At 36.7% G+C, this 11132-nt stretch overlaps 1 protein-coding gene across 3 annotated transcripts in view; it reads right to left on the bottom strand.

Annotated features, from left to right (window-relative positions):
• Window positions 1–441: 441 nt before the first annotated feature.
• Window positions 442–11132, bottom strand: part of LATS1 (large tumor suppressor kinase 1) — a 54134-nt gene continuing 43443 nt past the window's right edge. For all 3 annotated transcript variants that reach the window (XM_077775978.1, XM_077775980.1, XM_077775979.1), the window contains exons 6-8: window positions 8752–8934; window positions 8435–8541; window positions 442–4302 (exon numbers count right to left, since the gene is read on the bottom strand). In XM_077775978.1, the coding sequence (XP_077632104.1) occupies window positions 3793–4302; window positions 8435–8541; window positions 8752–8934 (800 nt within the window). In that variant the 3' untranslated portion in view covers window positions 442–3792. The remainder of the gene's footprint in view (window positions 4303–8434; window positions 8542–8751; window positions 8935–11132) is intronic.

The raw sequence follows: 11132 nt of genomic DNA, 5'->3' as shown, positions 1-11132 counted from the left end.
GTGTTAGACAAAATGAAAACATTTTACTGGGTTACTTTACTCAGTTTACCTTAACCTAACTAGGCATTATCATTAGTGATATATTTATTCTAAAACATCAAATTTTTAATCACAAATTTTCTCTGAGAATAAAGATTAAAATAATTTTTGAAAACAAAAATCAAAATACATAAGTGGTTGGGGCGCCTGGGTGGCTCAGTCGGTTAAGCATTCGACTTCGGCTCAGGTCATGATCTCACAGTTCGTGGGTTCGAGCCCTGCGTTGGGCTCTGGGCTGACAGCTCAGAGCCTGGAGCCTGCTTCAGATTCTGTCTCTCCCTCTCTCTCTGACCCTTCCCTGGTCATGCTGTCTCTCTCTCTCGTTCTCTCTCAGAAATAAAACATTAAAAAAATTAAAAAAAAAATACATAAGTGGCTTAAAAGTCAGCTTTCCACACATAATTGAAAGATTTGAATTCTTTTATTATTATCCCAGAGATACACTAGAGAAAATGATTGAGAAAATACAAATAGTCATTAAAAACACAGGCTGATTACTCATATCTACTACATTCAGAAGTGTGTGAAACAATTTAGTTATATTGCAAAGTTGTATTTCCTTTTCCTACCAAAGCATTATTTTATAAAACTGTAGTACTGTACTGATTCAATTTTAATACAAAATACTTATATACACAGTACAATATAAAAGTTAACTGTGGTATAGTGCCTTCCACAAAGGGATATATTAAGGCGCTTTACAAACATACCAATATGTTGACACAAATTACTTTTTGCTTTAGATTAAAACAAACAGGCTAAATAAATGTTTCACTTTAAATACCAAAGGGATTTTTGTTTATTTTTTGTTTATTAAAGAAAAAATTTCTAAAGTACCTTAGGTAACAGCAGCAGCAATATCTAAAAATCCTCCCACTGTATTCTCTAATTTCTAACATTAAGTCAGAATAAAATATCTCCACTCACAGTTTTGCACTTCGCAACAGCAGAAGGTAATAGCTTTTTTAAAAAGTCAATTTCAAAGTGACTTCTTAGTCATACATTCTATAGTTCCTATTACAAATAAGGTAGAAAAGATACAGCAATAAGGCCTGCCTTAGGATGTCACTGGACAATACATAATAGTATCTACAATTACATAATTATAGAACACATTTTATAAATACTATTAATATACATAAAAAGGTAAGTATAGGAAAGACAGCAAGTTTTCAAATGAGTGGGAAAATGATTTTAAAAAGAAAACATGTATAACCAATGTTTTCACTCTATTTCAATTGAAAGCATATAGGGGTTTTTTTTATGTTGTTCTCATATTTTTGGTCAGGAAGCACCAGATTCTATGCTAGAAGAACTGGATATAGTTTGGGAATAGGAGAGCTAATGAGTATATCCAAACTGTTAAATCTGCAGATACTAAATAAAGGCTTGCTTTAGATGAAAACAGAAAGTTTGTATCGTCAGAGGAAATTTTAAAAGAACACACAATTTGTAGTGTCGACACAGATTTTGTGGGGAGGAATGGGGAGAAGACAGCACCTTAATTTTCCTATAACATACAGATAACAAAGTTGTTTTTTTACTGCATTGTACCACAATCCAGAAGTAAAACAACCAAGTCGAAATTTCAACAAATCTAAGAAAACCCAAAGAGCCAAAGGGATATCTTAAAATTTGAGTAGTGAGCTAAAAATTCTTGAACTCATTTGTTTTGCACAGGTTTGTACAGGACTAATCAAATGTTCCATGAAGACGGCCAACTCAGTCTACTGCCTATTCTGACAATTCTCTGATTAGAAGTCCTTCAGGAATAGTTCCGTATCAAGCCTGTAACAAGCCAAACGTGTATTTCAATGCCCTTAAGAATATCTTCGTGCTGTACCAGCGAGAGAAAGGCATTCCTAGGGATATATTATCACACGATACAGACTTTTTCCATCACAAATTATCACTGTTTATACAAGATGTGCTAATCTGAGTACTAATCAGCACATTTAAAGCAAAGTTCTGAGTTTAATATATTAGTGTTCTCATAGGACAGTGGTCCTCAACCAAGTCTGTGACAGTTTTCAATATGTCCAGAATCCTTAAGACTGCATGCAGCATTTTGTGTGTGTGTGTGTGTGTGTGTGTGTGTGTGTCTGTGTGAAGAGAGTCCACAATTTTCTGGGAAGAGAGTCCACAACTTTCATCAGATTCTCAAAAAAACCAATGAGCCCCAAAGACCCACCACTACACAGTGGGTCATGCGGTGGTTTTACAAGCTGGACTCTGAGAGTGCCACCTATGGAAAGGTGGCAAGTGTGAACTACTAAATCTTCTCTGCCCTCCCCAATTCCACTGGAACAGCTCTGCGTTTACTTCTACTCACATACAGGATTTCCGTTAGCTTGTTTGCATTAGTTTGAAAATCACTAAAATTATGCTTCTTCTTATCCACACATATACAGTTTTGATAAGACAATTCCCTATCAGAGGAGCTTAAAGGAAAGGAACTAAAATACAAATTTTACTAATGTCAGAATACAGCCCTTTTCCCCTTCCTAAAAAATAAGCTAAATGTATTTTGGTATGAAACCACAAGTGTCCTTAAAACCTAAGCATTATATATATATACATATATATAATAGGCATGCTGAAAAACATATTTAACCTTAAATTAAGAGGATTTGAATTTTGTACTAAGTGCACCATGTAACTTTTTCTAATTATTAATGGCCACCTTAAGAGTTAAATAACTGTTTCACCAATCAATCTGCCCATAGGTAAAATACTGCCAAATAGCCAGATTTCCTTTGCCAATAACAACTCGTGTACACAGCGCTGTTCTGAAAGAGGGAACCTGTAACATCACCGATGACATCATCCAAACTGTCCCTATGCAGAAAAAGTACTTTTCTAGTGAGTACCCACAAAGAACTTTTCTACCTCAAGTTTCTTACGAAACTGAAAATAGTCTCTCTGCTTAGGATGGTGCAAACTTTAAAAAAATTTTCAAAGTAAAACTATGAAAGATCTTAGCATTCACTATTATAAATTTTGACTTATGGCATCTTTTTTCCCTTTTAAAACTAGAAGCAGCATTAAAAATACCAGTATAGAAAGAAAAATGGTAGTGCTTCACTTCTTTTAAAGCCAGTAATTCTTGAGAAATAAATGCTAGAAGATTAAATATTACAGAGGGGAAAAATTTTTAAAAATACATTATTTTTTCTTCTGATGAGCATAGTGTTACAACCCTGTATTTCTTAGTTCCAAGATGTAAATTATCAGATTATCATTAGCCTAGGAACACTCATCATCATAAGGGCTTAATTTCTATAGCTTATTATCAAAAACCAGGATATGGGGTAAAAAAGAATTCTGTAAAGGTGGAGTATATTTCATATTTGGTTAAAGCAAGATAAAACTAAAACTGTCTTTCAAAAAAATTTCAAATGCTCTTGTCTTTTAAAATTATTTAGTGTATGTACAAATAGATACCAGGCTTCTCCTTTTAAACAAAGCACTATTTTTTTTTATTTTACGTACTTTAAGTACCAAGAACTGACTATAATATTCAGTTCATAATTTACTCTTTATAACAATTTTTTTTCTAAATTACTGATTAAAAAGGCTGGAATAAATTAACATTTTAAAAAGATTTTCCATAATTTAGGAACATAAAATATTGTACACAAGAGCACTCATACATAGCTCTGTCACATTTGCATAATTTCACTCTCGGAGCCTCAAAAAACTCTGCGTTTCAGGTCTTTTTGCAAATCCTCATTACAACGATTTCCTAGTGTGTTAAACATACACTAGATCACGATTTTTGATCTCTGAGCCTGTGTGCTGATCATCTTCATCTGACTGTTGCTCTGAGCCTTGTGAATTAATATATTCATATTCGATAGGCTTTGGATAATTATACGGGTAGCCATTGTCATCAAAAAACCTCCGAAAGGTAAATTCATAGAAAGCATGTTCAGGGTGTTTTCCATTTTTATACCATCCGTTGAGAGTGTCGTTTACATTTTCTTCCTCATTATCATCACTCCATAACTTATCAGGATCGACGGGGTCAAAATTTGATGTATCTGTTGGGTGTGTGATTTTAGGGATGTATGAAGCAGATTGCTGCCTCAGGTCACTGGAGAAATCAATTGTTTTGAAAAATGGATGAGCTTTTATTTCATCGGCTCCATTCTTGCCTAAGCGATCTTCTGGTCCTCGGCAAAGTTTAATAATAAGATCAGAGGCTTCGGGACTCAGTTTAGCTTGAGGTGGAATGTGAAGAGATGTTTGCCAGTTGATAACCTTTAAAGAGGATTTTGTAGAAATTAGGAGGGAAGAGACAAATAAGAAAAACAAAAATTTCCTCCAAGTTTTACACCAAAGTCTTACCAGACTACCTGCATCTTTAAAAATAAACTACACAGTATTCTGTCTTCCTTACCTTTAATAATGAATGAATCACTGATGGGAAATAACCTTTCTTCCCATTCCCTCCTCTCCAACAACGTACTCTCATTAAGACTCACTGTGAGTTTTAACTCCCCTGTTAAGCTCTTCGACCTATGGCAGAGATGACAATTTCTGTTGTGCCACCCCGTTCTATGTATTTACTGCTATCATAGTACAGACCTCGTGGTACCTGTTATGTCTGTGTCCTTCTACCACAGATAAAATTCCATAAGGCTACAGACGATGTTTTGTCTTTATATTTCTCAGTGCTTCGTAAGTTGCCTGGCACATAGTTAATAGATGTTCAATAAATATTCTAGCTTTGAATAAACCAGAATGGGGGAGGGAGGGAGGGAGGAAGGAAGAGAAGGAAGAACAGAAGAAAAGTAGTAGGTAATCAAGAAATATTTGTTACTGTTGAGTTTTGAAAGTTCTGTTTATAGTCTAGATACAAGCCCTTTGTGGGAAATGTGATCTGCAAATATCTTCCCCCAAACTGTATCTTGTCTTCATTGTCTTAACTGTGTCTTTTGTATATTGAAAGTCTTAAATTTTGATGAATTCCAATTTCTCAACTTTTTCTTTTATCGATCATGATTTTGGTATCATTTCTAGAACTCTTCACCTCTAACTCTAAGCCATAAAGATTTTATAGTATTATAAAAGTATTACAGTATTTATATATTATCTCTAGATTGACGAACCATTTTGAGTTAATCTTTGTGTATAGATGAAGTTTACATTAAGTTTCAGTACTTTCTGTATATGGCTGACCAATTTTTCCTACAACATTTGTTGAAATACTATTCCTCCATTTGTACCTTTGTCAAAGATCAAATGGCAATATTTGTGTGCTTCTATTTCTCTATTCTCTATCCTGTTCCATTGATCCATGTTTGTGTCCTTTTGCTAATATCCCCGGTACAGATTACTGTAACTTCATAGTAATTCTTAAAAGTAATAGATTCCTCTTTGTTCTTCTTTTAAAAAATTGTTTTCATTATTATAGTTCCTCTGTCTACCCATATACATTTTATTTATTTTTAAATGTTTATTTATTTTGAGAGAGAGTGTGTATGCATGTGTGTACATGCGAGCAAGCAGAGGAGTGGTAGACAGAAGGAGAGAGGAAATACCAAGCAGGCTCCAGTAAAAAGGCCAATGCAGTACTCGAACTCATAAACCATGAGATCATGACCTGAGCCGAAACTGAGTCAGATGCTTAACTGACTGAGCCAGCCAGGTGCCCTATGCATATAAATTTTTAAAAAAAATTTTTTTTAATGTTTTATTTATTTCTGAGAGAGAGACACACACAGCGTGAGTAGGGGAGGGTCAAAGAGAGAGGGAGACACAGAATCAGAAACAGGCTCCAGGCTCTGAGCTGGCTGTCAGCACAGAGCCCAACGTGGGGCTCGAACCCACAAACCGTGAGATCATAACCTGAGCCAAAATCGGACGCTTAACCAACTGAGCCACCCAGGCGCCCCTGCATATGCATTTTAAAACTAACTCATCTGTATCTACAAAACTTAGAATGGAAACAAATCTATAGATTAATTTGGAGATAAGTGATAGCTTTGCTATGTTGAGTACTCCAATCTATCAACACAGTATATATGTCTTCACTTATGAAGATCTTACTTGATTTCTTTCATCAGTTTGTAGCTTTCAGCACAGAGATCTTGTTCATTTTTTATTAGACTTATATCTGCATATTTCAATTGCAGGAAAGTTCTACTTCTACTGTTTTTATTATTTTAATTTTTTAAATGTTTGTTTATTTTTGAGAGAGAGACAGAGAGAGCACAAGCAGGGAAGGGGCAGAGAGAGAGGGAGACACAGAATCTGAAGCAGGCTCCAGGTTTTGAACTGTCATCACAGAGCCTGACACGGGGCTCGAACCCATGAACCATGAGATCATGACCTGGGCTGACGTCAGAGACTTAACCGACTGAGCCACCCAGACACCCCTGAATGGTACTGCTTTTAAATTTCATTTTCTGGTCATTTATTGCTTGAATTTAGAAATACAATAGATTTTTATGTATTACTCTTATAGTCTACAACCTTGCTAAACTCACTGATTATTTCTTCTGAGTTTTTTCATAAATTTTCTGAGATTTTCTGTATTGAAAGTTACGTTGTCATCTCTGAATAGAAGTTTTTACTTTGCCTTTTATTTATTTATTTATTTATTTTTGTTGCTATATTACACTGGCTAAGACTTTAAGAACTATGTCTAATAAGACTGGTAAAAACAGATATCCTTGCTGTGTTCTTGATTTTAAGGAGAAAGCATTCGGACAAACTAATATGAACCAAACTTGAGAGAATGCATTATCCACACACCTATACTAAAAGAAATTTTAAAGGAAGTTTTAAATATATTTTAAAAAACCTTTTTTAATGTACTTATATTTGAGAGAGAGACAGAGCACTAGCAGGGGAAGGTCAGAGTAAGAGACACAGAATATGAGCTGTCAGCACAGAACCTGACATGGGGCTCGAACTCACAAACCATAAGATCATGACCTGAGCTGAAGTCAGACACTTAACCAACTGAGCCACCCAGGTACTCCAAGAAGTTTTAAATATATTAAATTCTTCTGAAAGAGAGCACAAGCAGGGGAAGAGGAGAGAGAGGGAGGGAGACACAGAATCCGAAGCAGGCTCCAGGCTCTGAGCTGTCAGCACAGAGCCCGACACGGGGCTCTCAAACCCACGAACCATGAGATCATAAACTGACTTGAAGTCGGACGCTTAACCGACTGAGCCACCCAGATGCCCCAAGAAGTTTTAAATATATTAAATTTTTTTTTAATGTTTATTCATTTCCGAGAGAGAGAGAGAGAGCACAAGCAGGGGAAGAGCAGGGAGAGACAGACAGACACAGAATCCAGAGCAGGCTCCAGGCTCTAAGCTGTCAGTACAAAGCCCAATGCGGGGCACAAACTCATGAACCATGAGATCATGATCTGAGCCAAAGTTGGGAGCTTAACTGAATGAGCCACCCAAGGGCCCCTTAAATATATTAAATGCAATGAAAGAAGTAGTTACAACTTAGGGGGAACATCACAGAAGAGGTATCTTAAGAATGATTAGGAATGAGTTAGTTCAGGAGGTAAGCAGGTTTAAGAAAGTAGGGAGGGTTGTGGAAGATGGGAAAGAAGGAAGAACATTCCAGACAGAGGGAATGGTATGAACAGGGAAGGGAGCACAAATTTGGACTTTAATCCATGCACATGGGAAACACTGAAGGGTTTTTAATGGAACTGTTTACGACCAAAATTGTGGGCAGCTTCTCATTTAAGTGCCATAAGTAATTTCAAGTGGAGATACAGATATATGTTTGTAGTCTGGGGGTACACTGTGCAAGGAAGGAAACAGCCAGGAGCCAGAAGGTGACAAAAAGTAAATTAATAAATCTGCACATAGCACTAAACACTTCCATGAGAACAGAATGAGTTTATGAGCACATGAGTGACAGAGAATCTAACAGAGTGATGACAGTGGGCTGACGGACATTAGGGTTCACTCCTGGAATTTTAGTGGCTTCCTTTAACCTTGCAAGTTCATTCTTTTTTTTTTTTTTCCCCCTAAAGTAAACTCCATCCCCAAGGTGGGGCTTGAACTCACAACCCCAAGATCAAGAGTCACTCTACTGAATGTGCCAGCCAGGTGCCTCCTTACAAGCTCATTCTTTTTTTTTTTTTTAATCAGGTTTTGTTGTTTGAGAGAGAGAAAGAGAGAGAGATATGGAGAGAGAATCTTAAGCAGACTCTACGTTCAGTGTAGAGCCCGATGCAGGGCTTGATCACATGACCCTGGGATCATGACCTGAGCCAAAATCAAGAGTCAGATGCTCAACCAACTGAGCCACCTTACAAATTCATTCTTAAATTCCAGATTACGATGCTCTTGCTAAAGGTCTATGATACAGAGGACCTGGTGACAATTCTTCAGTATAGATGCTGTATCTTACCTTCATTTGTGTTTCTAATGGTGTTTGTGCCAAGAAAGGAGGCTGTCCCACCAACATTTCAAAAAGAATTACACCAACACTCCACCAATCACATAACTGTGTATAGCCTAAAATAAGATACCAAAGTTATAGTTATTCATAAACTTTTTAAAAAGTGCTCAGAATCAATACAATCAAAATATTAAAGCACCAACATGCTGTATTGTTGAATGAACAATCAGGTTTTTTGTTATAAACCTGAAAAATAAGCCACATGCTAATTAAGTTACAGCTTGTCTAACAGCCTATTGAGATCATCATGAAACTAATGTATTTACCTGTTCGTAACAACACTTCAGGTGCAATATAATTGGGCGTCCCCACCAACGAATGTGCAAGACAACGTTGGTGCTGGCGTGCAGCTCTCCGTTCTAGTGGCTTCAATCTATCTCCACATCGACAGTTAGAGGGGTCACCCCATTCATTACTGAAATCCATACTATCTTGCCGTGGATGGTCACCTGTGTAGTAAGTGAGTAAATAAATAAATAAAAGCCACAAGAACAAAAGTAAACCTAAAGACTGTTTAATCTTTTGACATCACAGATTAGAGTCAATGATACTCTTCCCTGGGACAAACTAAGACACGCTGTATGCCATATCACTGATGGTGTTTATTACTAATTACAGCCTGTGCTCCGAGATACTAATAGGACAAGTTTTACTCTAAGAAAAATTAGTGTAAGTTTCAGTAATTTACTCAATGCTAAATGATGATAATGAAAGTCATGAGTTCATAGGATCAGGAATTTGTTATGCAGACTGCTTCCCCTTACTCTTCTGAACAAAGTATCAAACAAATTAGATCAGTGTTTTGTTCATTCAACAAATGACAACGATAAATAAGAAAGACAGAGATCTTCTCTCAGGTAGCTTCTCTGTATGGGACAAACACAACAAACAGATATATATATATAGGTATAAATAAGAAAGTAGTGATGCATCCCATTCAGAGAATCAACGTGGGGTAGTATGACAAATGTACTAGGGTGGCTCAGGAAGACCAACTGATGTGACATTTGTAAAAAACAGAGGGACTCAACCATCTGCAAACCAGGGCAAGACATTCCACAGAGAAACAACAGTAACAAGAGAGAAGACCAATGGGGTTGGTGAATGAGGAGAGAATGGTGGACAATAGGAGCGGGAGCCAGTGCAACTGGGTTTAATAAGTAAAAGAAATGGTTTGCCTTTTACTGCAAGTACAGTGGGAAGATCCTGGAGAGTTTGAAGAGAATGGCAAGGTCTGATTTATGTATGTTTCAGAAAGAACACATAACTGCCGTGTAGAGCACAGACTGCAGGGAGGACAAGCGTGAAGGGCGAACAGTTTGGAAGCTACTGCAGTAAAGCTTGGACTCTGGCAGTAGCAGTGGATATGGAGAAAAGTGAACAGATCAAGGGTATTTTTAGAGGTGGAATAAGCAGGATTTATTGATGGATTAGATGTGGAGGGCGTGAGGGAAAAAAGAATGAAGGGTAACTCGGTGGGTGGTGGTACTGCGATTTACGAAAATGGGGAAGACTGGAGGGCGAGAAATTGAGAGCCATTTATTGGCAATGTTAATTGGCAATGTTAAGTTTAAAAGGCCTATTAGAAACACACGTGAATGGAAGGGGCAATTTCTAGAGAGAGATTTGGAAGTCACTGATATGAAATGGCATTTAAAGCCATGACAGGATGAAATCACCTAGAAAAATACAGTTCATATTTAAACGGACTGTAATAATCATCTAGGATGTCTGATGCAATACAATTTCTCAGGGCGCCTGCTGGCTCAGATCAACTCTTGATCTCAGGGTCGTGAATTCAAGCCCCACCTGGGGGTGGAGCCTACTTTAAAAAGTAAAAAAATAAAAAGCAAATTAATAAAAAAAATACAATTTCTCCCCTCCAGTGAAGAATTTAAAGAAGACTGGAATACAGCCTACAATCATATTTTTAAGAAGAACCCCAAATAATTTGGGTGAATCTGAGGAGACAGGTTCAAGTGTCTCAGTTCTATCCATTTAACGGTCAATCTACTTGGCTTCACAGAGGCACAGGAGGCTAATAATAGTTACCTCAGAAGATTGCTGTGACCCGTCAATCAGAATATAGGTCAAGAACCTAGTCATAGTAAGTATTCAAGAATTGTGAGATTGACTTACACTTCCATTAGCGCTTTGAAGGGGTCTTGGTGAGGCAGTGTGGTGTAGTAGAAATAACATGGGCCCTATAATCAGACAAACCTGGGCTCAAAGCCTAGCCCTTACACTTCTTTTCTGTCTGACCTTGGGCAAATTACTTCATCTAACTAAGCCTCAGTTTCTTTATCCTGCCTCATGGTGATGTGAGGATTGAACAAAATCATGTACATAAAGTGTTTAAGGTTAAATAAGTTGTGTAATAGTCATACAATGGAATCCTAAATAACAGTGAAAATAAATGTCATTGCAATAACACAGATCAACCTCAAACACATAAAAGAAGTGAACATAAAAGAATACATATATAGAATGATTACATTTAAATAAAGGTTCAAGAGTAGACAAAATAACATTGTTTAGGGTTATAAACATTGGAAAAAGTATAGAGAAAAGTAAAGAACTGATTACAAAGTTCTGAAATAATGGTTACCTCTGTGGAAGAAAAAGGGGAAACAATCACTTAAGGGCT

Source organism: Crocuta crocuta, unplaced genomic scaffold, assembly GCF_008692635.1.
Source record: "Crocuta crocuta isolate KB4526 unplaced genomic scaffold, BGI_CrCroc_1.0 scaffold25, whole genome shotgun sequence".
Lineage (NCBI taxonomy): Eukaryota > Metazoa > Chordata > Mammalia > Carnivora > Hyaenidae > Crocuta > Crocuta crocuta.
Note: the sequence above shows the minus strand (reverse complement) of the source record. Positions and strands in the feature narration are given on the sequence as shown.